At 51.8% G+C, this 22,418-nt stretch overlaps 1 protein-coding gene and 1 long non-coding RNA gene across 2 annotated transcripts in view; one reads left to right on the top strand and one right to left on the bottom strand.

Annotated features, from left to right (window-relative positions):
• Positions 1-3,705: 3,705 nt before the first annotated feature.
• LOC150017047 (uncharacterized) lies at positions 3,706-7,783 on the bottom strand. Its single transcript, XR_016509862.1, has 3 exons — positions 7,516-7,783; positions 4,112-4,370; positions 3,706-3,853 (listed from the first exon to the last, which is right to left on the bottom strand). It is a non-coding gene; the product is annotated as an uncharacterized LOC150017047 (long non-coding RNA).
• LTBP2 (latent transforming growth factor beta binding protein 2) overlaps positions 7,297-22,418 on the top strand; it is an 86,850-nt gene continuing 71,728 nt past the window's right edge. Inside the window, exons 1-2 of the mRNA XM_090271159.1 lie at positions 7,297-7,935; positions 14,267-14,337. Of these exons, the coding sequence (XP_090127285.1) occupies positions 7,442-7,935; positions 14,267-14,337 (565 nt within the window). The 5' untranslated portion in view covers positions 7,297-7,441. The remainder of the gene's footprint in view (positions 7,936-14,266; positions 14,338-22,418) is intronic.

Below are 22,418 nucleotides of genomic sequence, written 5' to 3'. Positions count from 1 at the left end.
GACATGTCTGTTTTCCCTTCATTGCTGTCTTCAGGAAGAGGCAGGAGGAGTGGAGTGGAGCGGAGTTGAGGAGGTGCTGGGAGCAGTACCATCTTCAGGCAAGGACCTGAGGGGGAGTGATGAGAGAGTGAGAGAGTGGGGAGGGGGTGGGACTTCATGACGGGATGTGTGGGGGACAAAGTAGGGGGAGGAGCAGAGACGCCTTTCCTTCCACCCTTGGCCTCCAGCCTCCTCCAGCCTGAGGTCTGGTCTGGTGAGGCAGAGCACAGAGCATGCCTCTGCTGTCTGTGTGAGTTCCTGAGGAGTGAGATCTTTAATTTTTGTCTGCTGAGCCCTGATGGGCCAGGGGCCAGCTTGTGTTACAACCTCCTGGAGGCCCCTGGGCCAAAGCGTTCAGACCACAGTGGACGGAAACAAGGAATGAGTCATGGCAGACCGGCTGGGACTGGGCTGCACCTACCCCTCCAGCCTGGTGTCTGTGCCTTGTCGTGAGGAGTTTTAGGGCCTGGACCTGTCCCTTGGGTTGGGGTCCTAGAGAGCAGTGGGAGCCACCAGGGCAAACATCATCGAGTGTCCTCATTCTCAATTTATAATCCAGGGGGAAATGGAGGTCAGGAGATGATGGCAGAAGGAGTCGTCCCCTTTCATTGTTTTGATGATGAAGAGTGAGCAGGAGGTTGCTTACCAGCCTCTCTGGAAGAGCTTAATCTAGGAAAGACCCTATAGCAGCCCCTGTTTCTGTCCCCCCCGACCTCTATCCCTTGGGCTGTGAGGGATATCACTGTGTCCTAGCTGGAAGCCAAGGTAGGGACAGGCTGGGAGACCCCAGTGACAGCCAAGGAAGGCTGCTTCCTGCTCACCTTGTCCTTAAATTCCTGCACAGCCGTTCCAGAATCTGGGATAGATCTGCACAGTCCTCAGACCACAGGAATTTCTCCCTGGAGATTCTGAAAGGATAATACAATGTGTGATCCCTTCCCATCCATAAAGCCCCCCACCCCAGTAGAGCACTTGAAGCCCCTGTTGTCTTAAAGAGGTATGTTTTAAAAAAGGAGGCCTTCTGGACTGCTCACATTGTTTTCCTGCTCAGATCTTTAAGACTCTGCTTGGGGAAAAGTTATGCTTCAGCCCCCAGGAGATCTAGAAGTTCCCCCCTCAGCCAGAGGCTAAAGGAATTTATGCAGGTAAGTAGGAAATGTGGTCTGAGCTTTACCTAAATGCACAGGGACTTTCATATCAACGCACCCTTGTATCAGGGACTGGAAATGAAGGGAAACAAGTGAAATCAGTTATTTGAAGAGCTGCCCATTTCACATTATTGCAGGACATCCTGGAGCGAGTACAGTGTGCTGTAGTGAAAAAAGCACGGACTTTGGAGCCGGTCAGACGTTTTAGTTGAATCCTGGCTTGATTCCTAGCTGTATAACCTTGAGCAAGAGACTTCACTCTTCTGGGTTTGTGAAATGGGAATTACAATGCCTGCCGCACAGGGCCTCGTAGATGCTCTGTTTATGTTACTTCTCTTGCCCAAGGAGCAAAGCTGAAGGTTGAGATGAACCTTACTCAGCAATTGAAAACAATCTGACGTCGGGCAAACTTGATGTCTCCTTCCCCTTGGTGAGTGGGAATTAGATTGGCTGAAACTCACCATGATCACGTTTGTCTGCTCCTGACAGCTAGTGGACTCCTCACTGTAAATAGGTGCAAGGAAGGTGGGTTGTTCTTGGAGGGGCTAACTCATGACAGCAATTCCATGCAGCCAGCAGCACCCTTAACCATGCCACGAACAGCTGTGAATGCTTCCATTGCAGAGAACGCCAGCTGGAGCTGCGTTTCCAGAGAAATGCTCCCCTGGAAGCCGGCATGGGGTTAGTGTCTGGAACCAGAGAAACCAGGAGGGCGTCCTAGTGTAGCCACTGACTAGCTTTGCAATTGTAGGTAAGTTCTTTTACCTCTCTGAGCCTTCATTTCCTCATCTGCTACATGATAAAATAATAATACTTCCTTCATAGGACTATTGTGAAGATTAATGAGAAAATGTCTCCAAAACACTAAGCACAGTGCCTGGTACATTGTAAGCAGTTAAGAAATGTCCACTGGCTTTTTAAGACAGATTTATTATTCATTTTATTGTCAAGTCACACACACATACACACAAAAAATACTTTTTAAAGTTCATACTGAAAACTAAGAAAGGGGAGTATGTAATAAAAATATTTTAAAAATTCTAAAGATATATTTACACGGGGCAAAAGAAAATAAAGTTTTCTAAGTGGCATCTATTCAAGTAACTGATTAAATGTCTGTTTGGACTAGAATCCCAAATCCCCAAATCAGGTTTTCTAAACTGTATTCTGAAAACATTAGATCTATAAGAACCACCTGTCTTCTTTTCCTGAAAGAAAGACAGAGAAAGGGAGGAAGGGAGAAAGAAAGGAAAGGAAAAAAGAAAGAAGGGAGGGAGGGAAAAAAGAAAAAACAAGCAAAGAAAGAAAGAGATATCCACTGGCTGCCCCTCCCTAGATGGGACTGGTTATCCACTTTGCCCTGAAGGTGGGGATGGCAAGAGCATCATTATCTCTAGCTTCAGATGAGAAAATAGGAGCCAAGCCCTGAGCTCAGTTTGCAGAAGACAGAAACATGTGTGCTCATGGGAGGAGACAGCACAGGCGGTCCAGGGCAGGGTGGCTGTGAGTTCTGGGGGTCATGCCAGGCCACGGTGTCTGAGGTGGAGTGGTCTTGGCAGCTTCTGTGGGGTCTGAAGACCTCGTGCAGGAGGGAGCTGGGGCCTCTTCGTATAGCCTGTATCTTCCCAACTGGAGGCTGAGGCTGCACAGTGCAGGGGTCCCAGCTGCCCGGTGTCTGGACAAAGACAACCCAGCCCCTGAGCTGCTCCCATCTGGAAAGCCGGGGCCAATCAACCTTCCTTCAGCTGCTCTGCCCACTGATTAACCAGGAAATGTGTTGTTTGTTCTGAGCAGGGGAACAAGCTCTCCTGGGGAGAGGAATTCAGGGCTGGAGGTCCAGTCACTTCCAAGGAAGAAAAAATCCTTGGAATTCTGTTGGGAGTCTGGGTCTCAGCAAAGGGAGCAGAAACGTGGTCCTTGCTTTTGGTCCTTATTTACCAAATTAGTTCAGGTTCTGGTAGCTTTCTGGCTGCCAGCATTATTCCAGCAAGACATGGGAAAGCAATTAGGTTGCCCTGGGTGTCCAGCAGACTACCGTCCCCACTCGTGGCGTACATATCCTGGCAAAGCTTCCCCACTGGAATCTCCTTACCAACCCCTTGGGACTTTCTCTGCAGGGCTTCCCAGCGGCGATTTCCCTCCCCAGCCCCAAGAGAGGGTGAGTAGGCTTCTGTACCTTGTTAGGGAGGAAGCTGGGGTCAGGGTTAAGGAAGTGACACATGGTGAGTCAGGGGCCATGCTGGCTGGCAACAGTTAGCCCCTCTTCTTTTACTGGGCAGGGAGGGTAGAGGGGGGCAGAAAGTTCTTATAGCTCCACGTCCCCAAGGAATGGAAGAGAGCATTGGGGAGTGTGCAGCTGAGGTACTTAGGTGGTGTCAGCAACAGAGGTGGTTGGGAAAGACACCACTTCAGTGTGAGGAGGGCTACAGCGTCACAGCCCACGGGTAAGGCAAGATGGCGCAGTCTTCTGGTAGGAAATGACCAGAGTTTGAATCCTGCATCTGCTACTTACCACCTGTGCAAGCCAGTAGCTATTCTCGGCCTCAGTTTCCTCCTTTGTATGGGTAGAAATCCTGATGCCTTCTTTATTTGGTTAAACAGGTCCATTTATGTAGCATCCTTAATGCAGTGCTTGAACCATAGTAGACCCTATAGATTTTGGCAGCCTAAAAAAAAAAAAAGAAAGAAAAAAGAAAAAAGAAAAGAAAACTTCAAGTGTTTATGGGATTGGAGATTCCGAAGAGCTGCATCAACAGAGCCCAGGGGCTCTGGGGAGAGGGAGTGATGGGTGGTAAGTGGAGGCAGGACAGAAGGGCAGTGCTAAGGTGGGATGAGTAGGAGATGCCAGGCTTCAGAGTAGATTAGTCAGGCTGTGGGCTCCCCGGAGAACCGGGTGGGAATTTCCAAGGACCATTTGTACTCACCAAGGAGTGGGAGGGGCGCCTAGCGGTGAGGGAAGAGTGTCTGCCTGAAGGTTTTGGCTGGGGCCAAGCGGTGAGAGGCTGAATGGGCGGCAGACTTCCAGAAGTGCAGACGGAGGAGACGGAGCAGTAATAATGACTTGGACACACGGGAGGAAAAAATAACTCAGGGACGAAGATGACGCCAAGGTTTCTGGCCTTGGGAGGCTCGTGGGGATCTGAGGTGAGCGCTGAGGGATGGAGATGAGAGCTCCTGAAGGAACTGGCAGGTAGTCGAGAGAGGAAGAGAGTCAGGAACGAAAGAATTGGGTAGATAACGAGGAAGGAGAGGAAGTGTGGAGCTCAGGTTTTGCCAGAGCTGTGAAGGAGCGATGTCTCAGGGAGAGAGCTGCGCTTTCTGGGAATTGAGATGGCATTCATTCCAAAACACAAGGCAGAGAATTCAAGGAGATCCTCAGGGCCATCCCTTGAGGCAGTAGCACATGAACTTGGTTTAGTCACTACCACCAGGAACCCAGTTTTTCTCTCTTAAAATGGGTCTAATGATACCAGCCCTTCCTACTTCATGGGATTATTCTGTCATTCATTCAGTTAGCCATTCATTGAACCCATACTCTGGCTGTCTATTAGAGTCAAGCACCGTTCTAGGTTCTAGGGAAACAGTGGTGAACCAGGAAGGCAAGATATCAGTTCCTTTAGAGTTATCGTTGTGGCTTGGGGAGTCAGGCAGTATGTTTTTGTTTTTGTTTTTTTTTTCTTTCAAGTTGTTGAACAGGATTTTTCCTGTAGTCTTGAATTTTTGCTGAAGCCACAAGGGTAGAACAATAAGGACCTCAGATTCTCACATTCCAAAGAGAAGCACTATGTACTTGACTAACAGCAGAACAGGTTCCACAACTTTATATCAAGCCACATCCCTCAATACCAGTCTGTAAATGAAAAGGATTGAAGAAAGTGTTGAGGTAGAGAACTGTTGCATTAGTAGGCAAGGCTGAGGTTTCCGCTGAGAGTACTCCCCAATGCAAACCAACTAAAGGGAGTTCCAAGAGAACCCATCACAGAGACTGGGGGCTTTCAAGGAGAGGAAGCGAACATGACTCCCCACAACTCTCCCTCCACTGATGCTGGCTGCGTTGTTGGAAGCTGCAAGCACCCTGAGGTACCAAAGCACAGCAAGAAAGGTCTTGGGAGAGCCCAACATATGTTTTTAAGGACTGGGAATGTAAATAAATGAAGAGACTTGTGGGTGCTTCCTGTCTGGAGAATTCTGGCTGTGGAGTCTGGCTGGAGTAGCTTTTATAGCAGGGTGAGGAGCAGCCAACTCACCACTGGTTTGCTGGCATAGATGGGAAAGTCCATGAGGGGCAGAGGATGTGGGGGTTTGCAAGGCTGGCCAGAGAGTGGTTTGCTACAGCAGTGTAGGGTGGAGGTCTTGCAGGGAGCCTCCCAATAATCAACAAATGCGCCCATGAAGGAGCCAGCATGTGGCACCTGCCAGCCAAGGGCACCTGTCATATAAGACTTTGTCATTTTTCCTCTAATATCTCTCCTCTGACTCTGACACACAGAAGCCATCGCAAAAAAGGATGGTCAGAAAAACAGACCACACTCCACTCTCTCCTTTACAGGGTCTTGAGCCAAGGGGCAGGGAGGAGTATTGAATTGGATTCACAATTGATTAAACTGGATAAGGATTTGATTTGGACAGGACCAGACTTTTTAGTGCCTGAAAATTGGTCTTAATTATAGAAATGAAATTATTCTTGTGACTGAGTGGGAAGGGCAAGCCAAAGACGCTGAGATGAAGGGTGGGGAAAGCAAATTCACTGTAATATGGTTGAAGCAGTGCGGGGAGAAAAGTATAGCTGCTTCCTGATTATCTTTAAGACCTGATGTCTTCAGGTTCAGCCCATCCAATAAACCAGTTATACAAGCAGATGAATAAATAAGATAATTTCAACTAGTCATTAGAGCCATGAAAGCAAAACAGGGTGATGTGTTAGAAAGTGATGACTTGGAAGTGAGAGGGCTGCTCTAGATTGGGGGGTGTAAGGGAGGGGATGTTTGAGCTGAGAGGAGAAGTGATGAGGAACTAGTCCTGTGAACATCTTGGAGATGAGTGTCCCAGGAACATCGAAGTGGGCATTAACTTGGCTTGTTCAAGCAGCAGAGAAGAGGCCGAGGCAGGTGCAATGCAGTGGTGAGTGCCCCTTCAAGAGGGGGGACAGATCAGATTGGGGGCCAGTCACGCAGGCCTTTGTAGGCCAAGGTCAGGAGTTGAAGTTGTACTCTCTTGTGTAGTGTGAGATCTTCCTGGTCTACTCTCTGTGACAGAGGACACTATTTCCAGGATGTGCCATCAGCCTCGACCCTGAAGCAACAGGAAGGATACAAGGACAGTGAGCTAAGGCGGCTGGCAGCGGCAGGTCGCTCTACAAGCTGCAGGATGGCCAAGGACGCGGCCAACTCCACTAGAGGGCGCGCGCCTCCCTTCCAGGCGACCTTCGAGCCCTCCCGCCACAAAGCGACCTTCCAGATTCCTCAGCGCTGTCACAGAGCTAGCCCGCACCCGGGCAGACGCCCCCAGTGGCCAGGGCTAGAAGCGAAGGGACCCGGAGTCGGTCCCTAGGGTCGGTGCTGTTTCTGTCATGCCGTTCTAGACAACTCTCCTCGCCTCCTTCAGACCTTCAAGGGTGCAGCCTTGGTCACCCAATCCAGAGTTTGTCCCTGAGGTCAGAGGTGGGAGATACATTCGGGACAGGTCAGCAGTTCGAGTTTGCCCAGGACAGGAGAAAGGTGGCTCCAGTGCCGTGGTTCCAGCAGGCGGCATCTCCCGTATCAGCTCTCGGGTTAGCCCTGCACCATCACCCCCAGCTACTCACGGGTTAACCCCCCACGCCGCCCGCTAGCCTCCCGGTGCCAAAGTGGGTGTTGCTGGAATTCCTCTCTCCCTCTCCCGTAATGAGGGGGCTGAGCTGTCCCTCCGAGGAGGGGGCATGGTGTGGATAAAAGAGACGAAAAAACAGAGAGTTTTCCAAAAATAAAAATCCTCCAGTTCCCCTTCGCAAGGCTACAGCGACGCGGAGAAGGCGCGAAGGTACAGGAGCAGTGCGCGCCCAGCGGGAGACCCAACGCGGACGCCAGGAGCAGGGCGCGCAGTCCCGGGCCGCTCCGGGAAGAGCCCGGCCCGCAGTCTGACTCCGGGCTCCTTAGACGAGGAGAAGCGGGCCGCCAGAAGCGGACCCGAGCTGAGCCCGCGGGCTGTCGGGCTCGCAGTCTGCCAGCCCCCCGGACTGTTCCCCACGCGCAGCGCTCCCCACTGACCCCCACACCATGAGGCCGCCGACCACCGACCCCTGTCCCGGGCGCGCCCTGTGGAACCCCTGGAGGAGCTTTCTGCCGCTTACCCTGGCTCTCTTCGTGGGCATGGGTCATGCTCAGAGGTACCCAGTGGGAAGATACCGGTCGGCTGACAGGGACGCGAGTCGGTTGTGGCGCCCTGGGGGCAGCCACCCCGCAGCAGCTGCAGCCAAGGTGTACAGTCTGTTCCGGGAGCAGGACGCGCCCATCCAGGGATCGCTGCCTGCGGAGCTGGCCCAACCTGGTTGGGAGAGCCCCAGGAGGTCCGCTGAGACAGAGGCCAGGAGGCCGCCCCGCGCGCAGCAGCCACGACGAGTCCGGCCACCTGCGCAGGCCTGGAGAAGCAGTGCGTTGGGCCAGCAGCAATTCGCACCCCGGGCACGGGCTGCCCCAGCTCTCCCGCGCTTGGGGACCCTGCAGCTGCCCGGGGCTGCGCCCCCAACCCCGCCGCGAAGGCGGCTCACGGGGTGAGCACTGGAGAGAAAAGCATGGGGGCTGGGGGGGTTCGGTGGGGAAAGAGGACTGGGGCTGTGCGCTCATTCCTGGAGGGATGTGCAGGCAAAAAGAGAGGTGCTGGGCTCTTTCCTTCGTCCTTCTGGCCTCAGTACTGCAGGGAAACAGTACGGAGCCGGGACTTGGAGATCTGACCCACTTTTGCAAAGTTGAGGGGAAAGAGAAACACCATCCTTACACTTTCATTCCAGCTCACCGAGACCTGACGTCAAATCCTCTTAATGCACCTCTGCGTTCGCCTGCCCTCAGCCTAACCTGTGCTGCTGATCCCAGAGGGAGCGGGAGGGGGCGGCGAGGAGGGCATTCCAGGCTCTTCAGACCCAGTGGAGGTTGGAGGGGCATAGAAGGCGGGTAGGTGGAGGATGTCAGGGGCTCCAGAGTACGAAGGCGGATGCATCTTTGGGAAGGAGGCTGGCAGCGAAACCTAGGACAAATGTTTTGGTTGGGTGCAGGTTGGCCTGGTTACACGGATGGTTGGACGTGGGGATAGACTTTGGCTCGGGGGCACTTTGTGCAGGAAGCCTGTGCCCGGTGTGGCTGTGGCACAGTGGTTATGTGGGGTAGTGGGCTTGTGTGTCCGCCTGTGTAGCTAAGTGTCAGCGCGACTCAGCCACCTTGCAGGGCTAAGGCTCTTCCCAACCCTGTGATTTACTTTTTTCCCTCTTCCCAGGAACCATCCACTGCCCGCCGGGGGGCGCCCTCGCAGCATGGGGAGGCTCCTCAGTCGGGGAATCATCCTGGTTGCCAGGCGCTCAGCCTTGCCTGAGTATGTCAGGTGTCTCCAGAATCAGGGGCAGGGGAGCCCTGAGCAATGCAGGGACAGGTGGGGGAACCATCGGAGGCTAGGAAGTAGTCTGGCAGCCCTTCTGGACTGGTCCCGATTTACCAGTTGGGTTTAGTTCTGATGCACAGCAGGAAGGGCCCTGTACCCCCAGTTCTAGTCCCGAGGATGTTCTTAGGGCCTTTGCACCGGCTGTTTTCCTTGGCTGCAGCACTCTTCTCCCACACTTCAGCAGGATGCCTTTGCTTCTTTCAGATCTCTGCTCAGAGCGGCCTTCTCTGATTGCTGCCCCACCCTGCTTTATGTTTCTTCATAGCACTTATTCCCTTGGGACATATTATGTTTCTGTCTCTGTGTTTATGGTCTGGTCTCCCAGCCCATGGTAATGTAAGTTCTATGAAAACAGAGGCTTTGTTCTGTTCACTGCTGGGTTGCCAGTGCCCAGAAGAGTGCTGCATATATATGTGGTGCCCATTAAGTATCTGTTGAAGAGTACCTGTTGAATGAGTGAATGAACGCCCTGCCACCCACGGGAGGACCCACTTAAATCACGCAGAGAGTAGACCCATGCACTGCCAAATCATTTACACACAGAATCAGTCAACGATTGTTAATGGAGCATCTGCCATGTTTCAGCTATTTTCCTCTCCTGACCTATGCAAGTGAATACATGCTTCCTAAAAGCAAGGGTAGGAAGCATGGGATAGGGATGGGTCTCAGAGACAAAGGCATTGTTCTTGCCAGAAGAGCAACTCAATTACTTATAACTGAGTTGCAGAAATGAACAGATATGTACCCACGAATGTGCTTTCTTATACCATAAGCTTCATGTTAAGTATAAAGCAATGTGGCAGTTGTGGCTGAGTCACTCAGAGGACAAGGAGGCTCTGTGAGCTGGAGTCCCTGGTGCTCAATGGGCAGCATATGAGGAAGCAGGAGGGAGGTAGCAGGAATGGGGCCTAGAGGTATAGCACTACCTGAGGACAAGGGCCTCTCACTGTTGGCCTTGACCTAGGGGCAGGACTGCACCTGTGTGCAGTGGAGCCATGGGCATGAGGCTGAAAGCATAGGTTGGGCCAGATCATGGAGGAGCTTATACTGTAGGCATTTAGGTGGGGGTAGGGGGAAGGTGGGGTAGCAGAGGGTAGGGGTGGGACGGTGCACTATTAGAAATCACAAAATGAGGTAGTGATGAGCAAAGCAGATTGTCACCACCTTAAGGCTGACAGATGTGCACAGGTGTGTAAGAACATGGGCTGGGTTCCACCCACAGACACCTGCTGTATGCAGGTGCATACATTATATGATATGCTGGATTTGGCTCCTTCCCCAGATTCTTTTCTGCAGCTTTGATAAAGGGTGAGTTCCTCTGGCACTCCAACCAGCCACTCCAAGTAAGCTGGGGAGGGGTTGAGTGGCAATCTTGTTCATGGGCTTTCTCTACCCAGGTGCATTCTGGCCCCTGGCTCCTGGCCAGGCAGGTCTCTCTGGCAGTTGCCTTGTAGGTTCCTTCGGGCCAAGGACCAAGTGCCACCTGCTGGTGAAGCTTGGAATTACATCACTACTGCTGGAGATCATTCATTCATTCATTCATTCATTCATGCATGCATTCATGCATTCATTCATGCAGTCAACAAGTATTTGGAAAGCCTCCTATATGTCAGGTACCATGATGGATGATGGGGATACAGCTGTGGCAAACACAGCCTTTGTCCTCATGGAACTTGCAATATAGTGGGGATTTATTGCACACAACAAACCAGAGTGGCTAATGAAATTTACAGACTTCAGGGGACTTTTGAAGCCATTATTTCCCAGTATTCAGGATTTCTTGAATTAGCCTCAAGGCATACCACCTTCTTAATATTTTCCTCTTTTATCTCTTGCTCTATTAGTTTTATTTAAATTTATATACTGCTAAAATAACAGGATTTGTGTTTTATTTATTTTAAAGTATTTCATATAATGAAGTTTTGTACAAACACACAAAAAGGTATTGGATATAATATAACTCTTAATCCAACTTTAGCAAACCTTGATACTTCGGCACGTTTTGCTTCTGACTTTTTTTAGTTGAAATTTCCTCTATAAATTTGCCTTCATCTCTGCCTTCATCTCCCTTTCCTCTCTCCCTAAATTTACTTGTGATTTTAACATGTGTTTTTATATTATTACTACAGATGCACGCATCCATAACATAACAATTTGTTTTGCATATTTAAACATACATAAGTGATGCCAAAGTGTATTACCCTTCTACAAGTTGCTTTCCCCCCTCCTCATTAGATTTTTGAGATTTAACCATGTTAATATAATCAATCCAAGTTTATTCATTTGAACTATTGTATATTATTCCACTTCTGAATATACCACAGTTTATTTATCCACCCTTCTGTTTTTGGACATTTAGATGAGTTACTTTCTTTTTTTTCCTTTTTGCTATTACAAGCAGTGCTTGATTCATTTTTTGACATAAATAAATTCATTTTCTAGGAAACTTTGTATCACTATCATAAGTTGAAAATAGTACCACTTGTCATGAAGAGAAGATAACTGTAAAAAAATGGAAATAAAAACAAAATGTTCTTAAATTCTAGTCAGACACCATTATCTTAAGAAGCTCAACCCTGTGGTGTGTTCTCCCTGTTGAAAAGGGGAACTGGCAAGTGTTGGAGGAAGGAACTGGCTTGCAGACTTAACATCAGACAGATATTTTTCACTGACCTAATCGGGCTAGAAAGATCACTGACATGGGAATCACTTTCTCACCATGTGACTGAGAATTGTTGAATTCTGTGATCGTGGAACCTAAAATGGCACTTCCCTGCCCTCTGTGTTGCTCGTCTGCTTTTTGGGAAACACTAGATTAAGTGAAACAAAGAAGTACGTATTAAATGTATCGCACGTGTCAGGCACTGTGTTAGACTCTGGAGGCAGAAAAAAGGCAAAGAAAGAACCCTCAAGATGGTTAAGGAGAGAGACCCATACAACCAACCTCCTAAGATAATCAATACCAAAAGATCACAGGAAATGGAGAATGGGGAAGGCTGGGTAGGTGTCAGTTGAGGTAACATTTGATTTGGAAGTCTTGGAGTGCAAAAGATTTTTATCGCCAAAGAAGAGAGGGAAGGCATTTTAGGCAGAGAGCAGCTTGAGCAAATGCATCAAAATGTGACCATAGAGAATGCAATTGGCAGATGACAAATTTCATATCCTTGGAGGCCCACAGCCTTGGTTTTGGATGGTCAGGGAGATGAGGGAGGGGTTATGGGGACAATTAGACTACAGAGGCAGGCGGGGGCCTGGTTAGCTTTGTAGAGGCTGCTGAGGAGATGGGAGATTTTAAACAAGGGATTCGTATAATCAGATTTGTCCCAGGTGGAACAGCAACTGTTCCATGCTGTTAGCCAGCAGTGTCCCCAAGTGCTAGGCGATGATGATGCATACTGGGCTAATGTTTACTGAGTGGTGTCACCTGGAAGGTTGGGTTCATATGATGATGATGATGATGACCTTCCAGGGAGTCAGAAGCACTGAGCATATAGCCCAGCTAGTCAGGCTCATTTGCTCTCTCCAGCTGGCCAGAGCCCATTGAATGGTCATCTCCCAGCTGGCCACCTCCCTGGGCCTCTACCCAAAACTCTGTACCAGCCTAAAAGGACCCCCAGAGGCCCTCATTGGCACCTGCATCCCTCTGGAGTACCCTTCCAGTTTCAAACTGCTCCCCCTATGCCCACCACCTGAGAGCCTTTGATTCTGGCCAGTCCTCACTGTGGCCCTGATGGCCTGAGGGTTCCACTGTGGGCAATCAGCTGCAAAGCCATCCTGAGGTCACCTGAGATGACAGCTGGCTCAGGGGGGCCTCCTTGGGCAGGGCTCTATGCCATGACCACCTAGCCAGGCAGGCCCCTCAGTCTGTGCTACCTAGGCTTCCACAGGCCCTAGTTCTTAGAAAACGCCCAAGGCAAGCAGTCTGTTTCCTCGCGAAGACCTCCCAGGCCTCTTAAGAGGCCTTGTCATCTCCACAAGGGGTAGCAGTGACTTACAAATGGCTGGAAAGTTTTTCTATGACACCAGGATACACATTCAGAAACCCTGGGTATGAGAGCCAGCCCCTTCTCCAGAACCCGGTGCTTGGGCCCTGATGGGGAGGAAGCCATCGTGGACCCTGGAAGCTGCTGAGGGCAGTGGTCAAGAAAGGCTTTGAGGTGGCCGAAATGGCGCAGCCCTTGTCTGGGGGTTGGGGGACATTCTGGGAGCTCCCTGGGAGGTTGGGCCAAAGGGCCAGGAACGAGCCTCAGCTTTTTCAAGCCGCAGGAATTTATTTTGAATGCTTTGTACAGCTCCAAAACCACACAAGCATTGGGGTCCACTCAAATGTCAAACAAATTCCTAAGTGGGACCAGATGCTTGCCATGCTGGCCACAGAGGCCACACGGATGGCCCCCTGCTCTGTCCTTCACCCTGCCTCTCCGGTCTGTGCCTCTGCCACCAGAGCCAGTGAGTGCTCAGCAGATAATTCCTGATGTTAATGATGGGCTCCACGGAGCCGGAGCCAGGGCCAGGCCCAGCCTGAGCCAAAGAGTCAGGCCCTCAAGGGCTTCTCTAGGAAGAGCCCTCCTAGGGAAGTCACCCAGGTCCAGGCATTTGGGTCTTTAGATGGAGAGTCAGAGCTGGTGGCACCTGCTGGTGCTGCAGGGGTCCTCACCAGACACCTGAAAGCAAAGTTTGGGTGAGTGGGGTGAGTGCTGCAGTGGTCAATGCAGGTCAGTGTTTCCTGTCGGCACCTTTGTGCCAGCACCAAAGAGTAGCTGGGAGAAGGACCATGTCTCGTAACATAAGTTCCACCAGCCTGCCCCAGTTAAAACAGAGAGCTCCTTATGCAGAGGCAGCTTAACCCAAGTTCCCAGCCCCATCTTCCTATCAGCTAGCCACCTCATAAGCTCCTCTTAAATAGAAATTCTACAGCCTGGTGCTCAGTCTTACTGTGCACTAGCCGGCTCAAGAGCTAAGGCTCCTCCCAATGTGCATTTGTTTGCAGATGATGCACATGTATGTCCTTTAGAGAGTGTTATGTGTGTCTTCCAGCTCCCCTTGGGTTGTCAGCATTTGTTGCGCAAGGACCGTGGTGCCTAGTTTTTGGTGACAGGCAATGTAGGGTTGGGCAAACCCAGGTTTGAATCTGTCTCTGCCTCTCACATATTGTTTAGCCTTGGCAGGTGACTGAACCTCTCTGAACCTGCTTTTTGATTATCGTCACGACCACTTGTCATTATTGTCCCATTGGGCTCTGTATTGTACAGATGGAGGGATGCAGAGAATGGCAGAGTCAGGATTGAATTCCCAAAGTGCCTCCCCAGGCCATGCAGCCTCCCTAGATAAGGGGGACAATCTGCCCAGCCTGACAGAGTGTTCTCCTGTAGGGGCAGGACCACCAGAGGGGCCCTGTGATTAGTCCCTTTCTGAGTGTCCTTATACCTGACCCTGTTTTGGTGACCCCACAGGAGGAACGTCTGCGGGAGAAAGTGCTGCCCAGGATGGACAACAGCGAACAGCACCAACCACTGTATCAAACGTGAGTGCCTCTGCCCCACCGACCCTTCTTCTCTCTCCTTTGAAGTGGGCTGGGTATGGGGACTCCAGAACCTGGAGCAGAAGTGTCTTCCACAATCTGCCTCTTGTGGATGTGGCTCCTCTCTGGAATAGAGGCAATGTTCCCTGGGAGGGAAAAGATTATAGAATGCCTCCAATTGGAAACAACATCTCAAATAAAAGCCCCATTTATGTTCTTAAAGCTCCCTGTACTCTCTTGCTGCTACCCACTGCATTAGCCCCTCACTTGCCATGCCTGCAGAGTCCCTTGGGTGCCCATACACCCCTGTGGTCTGTAGAACATGGTTGGCCCCAGAGCCTCTTCATTGCACATTCCTAGGGCACCATTCACAGTGCATGGCTATGGGAATCCATCCTCTGGTTCTGGCCTCTGTCAGGCATCCTGCCAGGATGGTCAGATGAGGCTCTGATCCCGTGTCTGGAGCAGCCTTCCTTTGGTCTACTCTGAAGCCAGCAGGCTGGCCCCAGATGAGAGAAAAGAGAGAATAGTCATCCTAGTTATGTGGAGACCAAGGATGAGTCAGGGGCTCTATACCCAAGCTTCCACTGATGGTGTCAGAGGCAGCAACAAGGACAAGAGCTGATAACCACACAGTACTGATTTTGTGCAAGGTGCACCGACATTCCCATGGGGCAAGTAGTACCACCATCCATTTGGCAGATGTGGAAACTGAGGCACTGATAGGTCACTGGCTCAATGGCAGAATTTGAACTGAGGTAAACTGACTTCAAGGTCCCTTTTCTTGATCACTACAACCTCCTACCACATATCTTTGCTTACTTTCTGAGCCTCACTTTGTACAACTGTGAACTAGGGATGACACTTTACTACTACTACCATGATTACCACTACTGTCACCATCACTGCTATTACCATTACTACTACTACCACCACCACCATTACTACTACTACCACTAGTACCATTACTACTACCGTGTCTACCATTGATGCTACTATCATTACTACTAACTACCATCACCATTAATACTACTGCGGCTACTGACACTGTTGTTGCTACTACTACTGCTACACTACTAGCTAATAGCTGAGGATTCACTATATTCCCAACACTGTGCTAAGCTCTTTACACACATTATCTTAGCTAAGCCTCTCAGTAATCCTATAATGTGAGTATTTATAGATCCCGCTTATAGATAAGAAAACCGAGCCTCAGGTTAGTTGGGAAACATGGTGAAGAATACTCCACCCCAAATGCTGACACGGGGGGCTAGATCCAGGCAGTGTGACTCCAGAACCCTGTACTTTTCTCCATGGGCTTTGTTCCCTCCCAACAACTGAGGCTGGGGCCTTCTGGAATTTGGGATCCCCACAGGTAACCACAGTTTTGGGGGGGAGGTTCAGAAAGCCCCTTGAATCTTTCTCCCTCACACTCAGGGACCCTCCTGAGCTCTCATCAGCTCCCCAGGTCTGTGTGGCAGCTCCAGGAGCTCACTCAAACTGTCCTTCCTGCAGCTGCCACTGTCCTTAGGCTGGCCCTAAGCCTGGCTGCAAAGCCTCAGCGCCCCCTTGCAGTCCAAGGACAAGCCCACAGGCCCTTTGCAGTGGGAGGGTTTCCAGATGCAAGACAAAACCTGTGGTGTTTGTAGCCCTGGTGGAGGCCCTCATCTCTGGTTCTGATGCCTCCCGAGATGGGGATGAGGCAGGGGTGAGATGGGGCTGCTTCCACCCCTGTGGGGATGGGGGTGCTGGCTCCCAGGCTCCTGTTTCTATCTTGGCCTTGACCTCTCCCAGTCAGATGATGATGCTCAGGCAGAATCTTGGGCCTCTCTAAGGATCTCCAGATAAAGAAATCGAAACCCCAAATTCAAAAACAAACAGCAAAGCAGATAGTCTGCCTGGAAGTTCTTTCCTCTTCAGGGTTCCTGGTTTAGTGCGGGCTCTCAGAGGACAGACCCTCTGTGGCTGGAGGAAGAGTTGGGGGGACACCTCATAATTTTAAAGATGAGGACAGTGAGCCTCAGAGAAGTGGTGACTAGGTCAAGATCCACACCTCATTAGAGGAGGATCTGGGACTCAAAATCAGTGGCTCCCCTGGGCACAGAAGCCAGGGATGTAGATAGTTTTATGCTCAGCAGAAGCGCTGGTATTTTTTTTAAGCACCCCAGGTGATTCTAGCCAGAGCTGAAGACAGTGAGCATAGTTTGGGGTCCATCATAGGAAGAACTGCCTTGGGGGTTCTACTCATATTAGAATATGCTCCTGAATCCTCTGGGGTCTTATTAAAGTGCAGATTCTGATTGAGCTCCTGTGGAGCAGGACTGGAGAGTCTGTGCTTTTAACAACTTCCCAGGGGATGCTGATGCTGATGCTGGTCCAGGGACCACCCTTTGAGTAGCAGGGCCTCTGGAGACTCTGGAGACCTTGGAAGGGATTTGGGGTTGGAGATGGTGAGGGGGGTTGGCATGTTCTAGCCAGCTTAGCGGAGAGTGTTGCTGAGGTTTGAATTGAAGCTGGAGCAGGGTGGTGGTGGGGCTTCTCACCAGCTGCCGAAGAGGTCCGGCCATGGGCCTTGCTCTGGCCCTCCAGCCCGGGAGGTTCTCAGCTTCCTAACTTGCACGTGATTTTCCAGCATTAATCTCTGCCAGACTGGAGTTTCGACATTGGAAACACAAAGTTGGGTGAGTCTGCAGATTGTCAGAACCAACGTGTGCGTAAACCCTCCTGCCCCAGCAGGGGGCTGCTCTAGCTTGTGGCCAATACCCACTCCACCCTGGGGGTCCTCAGCCCCTGTGATTTCCCTCCCAGGCCCTCTCACCCCGCTGCTCCCAGGTCGCCCCCTGGCCCACAAAGGCAGGCTGGCAGTTCTCCTGGAGGAACGGCCAGTGGGCGTCGGCCTTTCCCACTTGGAAGTCAGCTTCCCACTGAAGGTCTGTGTGCTAATTAGCTGGGCCCTGTGCTGTTTGCTTGTTGCTGTTTCTCTGCTAATGAGCCTAACAAAAACCACGTGGGCAGCAAGGCGTTGGCCCCGAATGGCTGGTCCCGAGCTTGGTAGAATGTAGGGCTCTTGGCTCCACACTCTGTTAGCTGGTTTGCCGGCTCCCTCTCCTCTCCCCTCCCCACAGCTGCCCCTCTGGCTGGAGCTGAGACTGCTGACACCAGGGAATGCTCAGGACTGTCCTAGCAGTTTCACACATGTGGGGTCACTTCTCGACCAGAAGGAGAGGAGGGCTGACAAGGACGATGTGTGACACCCTCCCACTGCCAAGAATAAAGTCTAGTCCCAGAACCGTGTGAAGACTCAGTCTGTCCCCTGATGTCTCCCAGATATCCGTGGTTCCAACTCATGCACAGGGAGTGATGAGCCCCGGGACCACCCCTTGGTCCCCTCTCACCCCCTCTCACCTAGGCTGCTGCAACATACAAGCCCATCTCCCTGGCAGGCCCCATCCTTCACCCCTGCCCTGCCCCTGGACACAGGGAGCCACTATATCTGCAGGTGGCCGTTGCTGGAGCCACAACGCCTCCTTCTGCCTTGGCGGGGCCTTGAGCTGGGCCCTCTCTCCTTTTCTCATCTTGGTATCTGCCTGTCCTTCTGTGGCTTTGCCAGCTCTGCCCTACGGTTTATGTGTTTATGCATCTGCAGAGGCTGCCGATTAGAGCCTGCCTGGCCCGCTCAGCTGAGGGGTAGGGTTGTAGAGTGTGGGGTGAGCGGGTCCTGTTTACAGTTAGAGCTTTTGGAAGACTGTCCAGTCTTCCCAGACTGGCTCGCCCTCATCACCACCCCAGCCCATACACACAATGGGAAGAGGATTTGAAGAATTCTTTAAATTCTCATTGTATCTCAGCCTAGCTGCACAGGGGCTGGGGCTGGGTGGATTACTCCCCCTCTACCCCACAGCAGTAAGGCTTTTAAGGCTGAGAGCCTGTGCTTTGAATTCTGGTGCCAGATCCAAGGAGTGGTAGGGTTGAATCCCAGCTCTGTCCTCAGGCAAGTGACTGGCCCTCTTTTGCCAAAGAGCCTCATCTGTATAGTGGGTATAATAATCAACAAGAGTTGTTTTGGGGAGATTAATAATAACACTCTGTAGCTCTTACTGGGTGGGTCAGGACTTTGTGTTATTAATTTTTAATCCTCACAGCAATGCTGTAAACTAGATTTGATCTTTATTCTCATATATAGATCACAGAGGTTAGCGATTTATCCTAGCCTTGCAGCTGGAAATCAGCAGAGCCAAGTTTAGCTATTGTCTTAATCTAGATCCAGGCGACTGTGCTGCCTGCCTGGGCTTAAATGCCCCAGCTATGTGACTGCGGGCAAGGTGCTTAAACTCTCTGTGCCTCAGTTTCCTCTCCTATAACACGTGACTATTAGGCTCTGCCTCACATAGTCACAAAGAATGAATGAGAAAACGCATGTTAAATGTTCACTGCAGGGCCTGGCATGTCCTATGTGCTTCCTTCACGTTCAGCCTTCATGTTGAGAACAGGAACTGTCTCTTGACCCCCAGCATGCTGCTCAGTAACCAGTGGTCACTGGACACAAAGTAAAGGCTCAGTAAGCGTGTACTGAATAATACAGGACCTGGCCCAGGACTGCGCTGCAGGGAGGCCCTCTGCAGCCCCAGGCCTGTCAGCCCTTCCAGAGAACTCCCCACAGTGCTCAGGAGGCCCCCCAGGAGATCCTGGAGCACTCTGGGTATTTGTTCCTGTCTTCTTGGTCCAAAGCCTCTGCGTGGCTTTCATTCCAGTCCCCATCTCAGTTCCACAGGGACTCCAACCCTTGTGATCTGGGCTTTTGCCTTGGCTTCCCTGAGAGAACTTCCCTAGCCCACCCACCCCAGCTCTGTAATGACCTCATCCCAAAGTTGCTCTTTCACTTACTAGCATGGTGATCTCAGGCAACTGCTTGGTCACCCCCAGCTTCAGTTTCCCCATATGTCAAATGGGGTGAGAATAGCACTTATAGTAGTTGTAAGAAAGAAGAAAAGAGATACATGTAAAGAAATGAGCCCAGGGTCATTTGCTGAGCAAACATTCAAGAAAGGGTTCAGGGCAGGGGTGTGATTTGCAGGTTCTTTACTGATTGGTTACAAACCGCCAGGAGCTGGAGTGGTGGAGAGGAAGGTGGGAGGTGGCTAAGGGGAATAATCACATGACCTCAGTGAACCCAGCTAACATGAAAAGTGCAGTTCCAGCAGGAGACCATCTGTCTCTTCTCTTACCACCTACGGGCACCTTAGATCTTTCTGGTGAGCAGGTGCATCTCCTTTGGATCTAATTTAGAAGATGTTCTTACCCAGGGGTCTAAGTGCTGTGTCCTGTTGATAGCAGTGCAGTGCTGGCCCTCTCTGCCTACTCGGCACACGTTTGTGAAGGGACTCAGTGGACAAACGATCATGTGGGTGACCTAGTAGTTTCCTTCTGCCATCCCAGCTGCCTCTTCTCACCTCCTTGGCTGGCTTGTTTTTTTCGACCCAGCATCTTAATGTAGGGCTGCCCAAGGACTAGTATACCCAGATCTTCCAAATCCCCAACACAAAGGGGGGACCATGGGAGCCAAGCCAAGCATTATTTGCTCCCCATTACTGAGCACCAATAGGCACCATGCCAAATAATTAACATGCGGCAATAATAGTACAATGCTCTCTCTGTGCCAGGGACCACGCTAAACACTTCAACCCCCTTCACCCTGTGTGTGGCCATCATGTCCCTCTCTGTCCTGGCCCCTCCTGTGTGCCTGCTGCTGCTTCTCCTCTACCCAACAACTCAGCGTGGCCTCCCAGAACTGGGTCCTGGGTCCTCCTCATTGCTTTCTTGCTGCATGGCTCCTGGAACGATCTAATGCATTCCCGTGGATGTAAACATCGTCTTTGGGCTGACGACGCCCAGATTTATACTTGTACAAGTATCTTTAGCCAGACCTCTCCTCCAACCTCCAAACTCCTTCGTCCCACTGCCTCCTCGACATCTGCTCTTGATGCCTCCCAGACATCCCCACCCCAACTTGTCCAAAACGAACTTGTGATTTCCCTCCCTCCGAGGCAACTCCCCTGGCAGGTCTCACCCACCCTGTTCAAGGGCATCCGCATCCACCTGAATGCTCAAGGCAGACACCTGGGGACCCCCTGAGACACCTTCTTCCCCCTCAGGCTTTATCTCCAATCTGTCATGAACCCGGCTTGTTTTACTTCCTAAATCTCTGGGGAACCTGCCTGCTGCTCCCTGCTTCTTCCCCTGCTGCCTCTCTAGTCCAGGGCCCCAGCACCCTCTCCTGGGTGACGGCAGCCGCCAGCTGACTGCTCACCCCCTGTCCCCCTTACCCTCTGGCTCTTTCTCCATAAATTAGATCATAACACATCCCTCTCCACACCTTCCTGCTGCGGCGTATCTGGCCTCGTCTCCGCACTCACCTGCTTGCTCACCAAATCCAGCCTGGGCCCCTGGAACGTCCATCTTGGGGCTCTTGCTTCTCCTCCTCCCTTCACGCGTTTGGCTCCTTGTCCTCTTCCCAGACTCCAGTCCTAGCCCCCCTTCTCAGAGGAGCTCCCCACACCACTCAGTCTGGAGCTGCCCCCACCAGCCTCATTACACTGGACCTCAGCCCCTTCACTGTTTCCCCCAGAACTCACATCCTGATTTATGGTCTTCTGCTTGTTTGTTCACTTGTTCTGTGACAGTCTCTCTTAGTTGAAAGGTCCATAAAGAAGAGGACAGCATCTGGCTCGCTTACCATCTTAGGCTAATAGGAAATATGAGATGCATGGCCATTATTTAGACGACACTGAGGCTCATAGAAGTGAAGAAACTTGACAATGGAACCCAAAAGCAGGTCTCTTAACAGCAAGGCCACGCTCTCCTACACGCTTCTGCTCCGGACGTGGCTGTGTTGTACGCAGGAGTGGCGCTCTACTCTCCTGACCTTGCTGGGTCCTGGGCACGCAAACATTCAGCCCCCTTCTCCCTGTGTGTGGCCATCATGTCCCTCTCTGTCCTGGCCCCTCCTATGTGCCTGCTGCTGCTTCTCCTCTACCCAACAACATGGCTTGAACTGCTGGTGCTACTGTGGGACGGCTTGGCTGGCTCCTGGTCAGCCACACAACTCTCTTCCATGCCCTTCAGCTGCTCCCCTGGGAAAGACGGGTCCCCAGCTCATCCCTCATGGGGGCTGCCCCAAGCCCCCCTCCCATCTTTCTCTAATCTCCAGGCAGCCCCCTGGCACTAAGGCCTCCGCAGCCCTGCCTCCTTCAAGACAATGCCCTTGGGTCCATGGCAGGGTGGACAGTGACTCTTCTGCTTTGGAGCAGGAGCTGGAGGGGAACCCGTGCCTCAGCCCTGGGCCACAGCCCTGCCCGCGGTCCCCCTCCTCATGCCTGCTAGAGCCCGTGGGAATTGGGGCTGCTCCCTGGCCCTGGCCTCCAACTGGCCCAGCATCCAGGCGTTTGTTAATGCAATTAGCAGGGCGGTCCATGCAGAGGGGCTGGGGGCCAAGGTCTGACTCACACCTCCCTTTCCTCCCCTCCCTCTGCCAAACGGTAGAGGCCCACTCTGCCTGCCAGACAGCGTCTGCAAAGAGCGCGCGAGGGGCCAAGAACGGCATCTTTCTCTCATTAGAGGCTTTTATGTGAACACAACTGCTATTTTGGAGCCGGGCGTTTGGCTGGCCCCCGAGCCCCAGTGCTGTTTCCAGCCGTCCTGAGCTGCGGCCCCAGCACAGCTGTGGTGGGAGCGGGGCGAACCCTGGAGGCCCTGCCTTCTCCCTCTGCCTGGGGTCGGGACCTGGGGACACAGACCCCAGGCAGAGCTTGGGTGTGGAGAGGATAAGTCCCCAGGTGGATTCTAAGGTGTGGGAGCCAGGCAAGAATTTCACTGGACTCAGGGATCTCTGACATCTGATCCCCTTTCTGTGAAGGAGGAATCGAGTAGCTCCATGGGTAGGTTCTTGGTGTCCCACTGACATAAATTGTAGGGAAGATGGAGGTTTATTGGAGGAGCAGCTGAGCTTCAGGTGTGGGGGTGAGTCTGACCTGGAGCTGAGGTTTACCTTCCAGACAAGAGGGGTACAGGCCTGAGCGGCCCACCCC

The sequence above is a fragment of the Furipterus horrens genome, unplaced genomic scaffold, assembly GCF_987537825.1.
Source record: "Furipterus horrens unplaced genomic scaffold, mFurHor1.1.pri manual_scaffold_3, whole genome shotgun sequence".
NCBI classification, from domain to species: Eukaryota; Metazoa; Chordata; class Mammalia; order Chiroptera; family Furipteridae; genus Furipterus; species Furipterus horrens.
The sequence above is the reverse complement of the archived record's forward strand: the minus strand, read 5'-3'. Positions and strand labels throughout refer to the sequence as shown.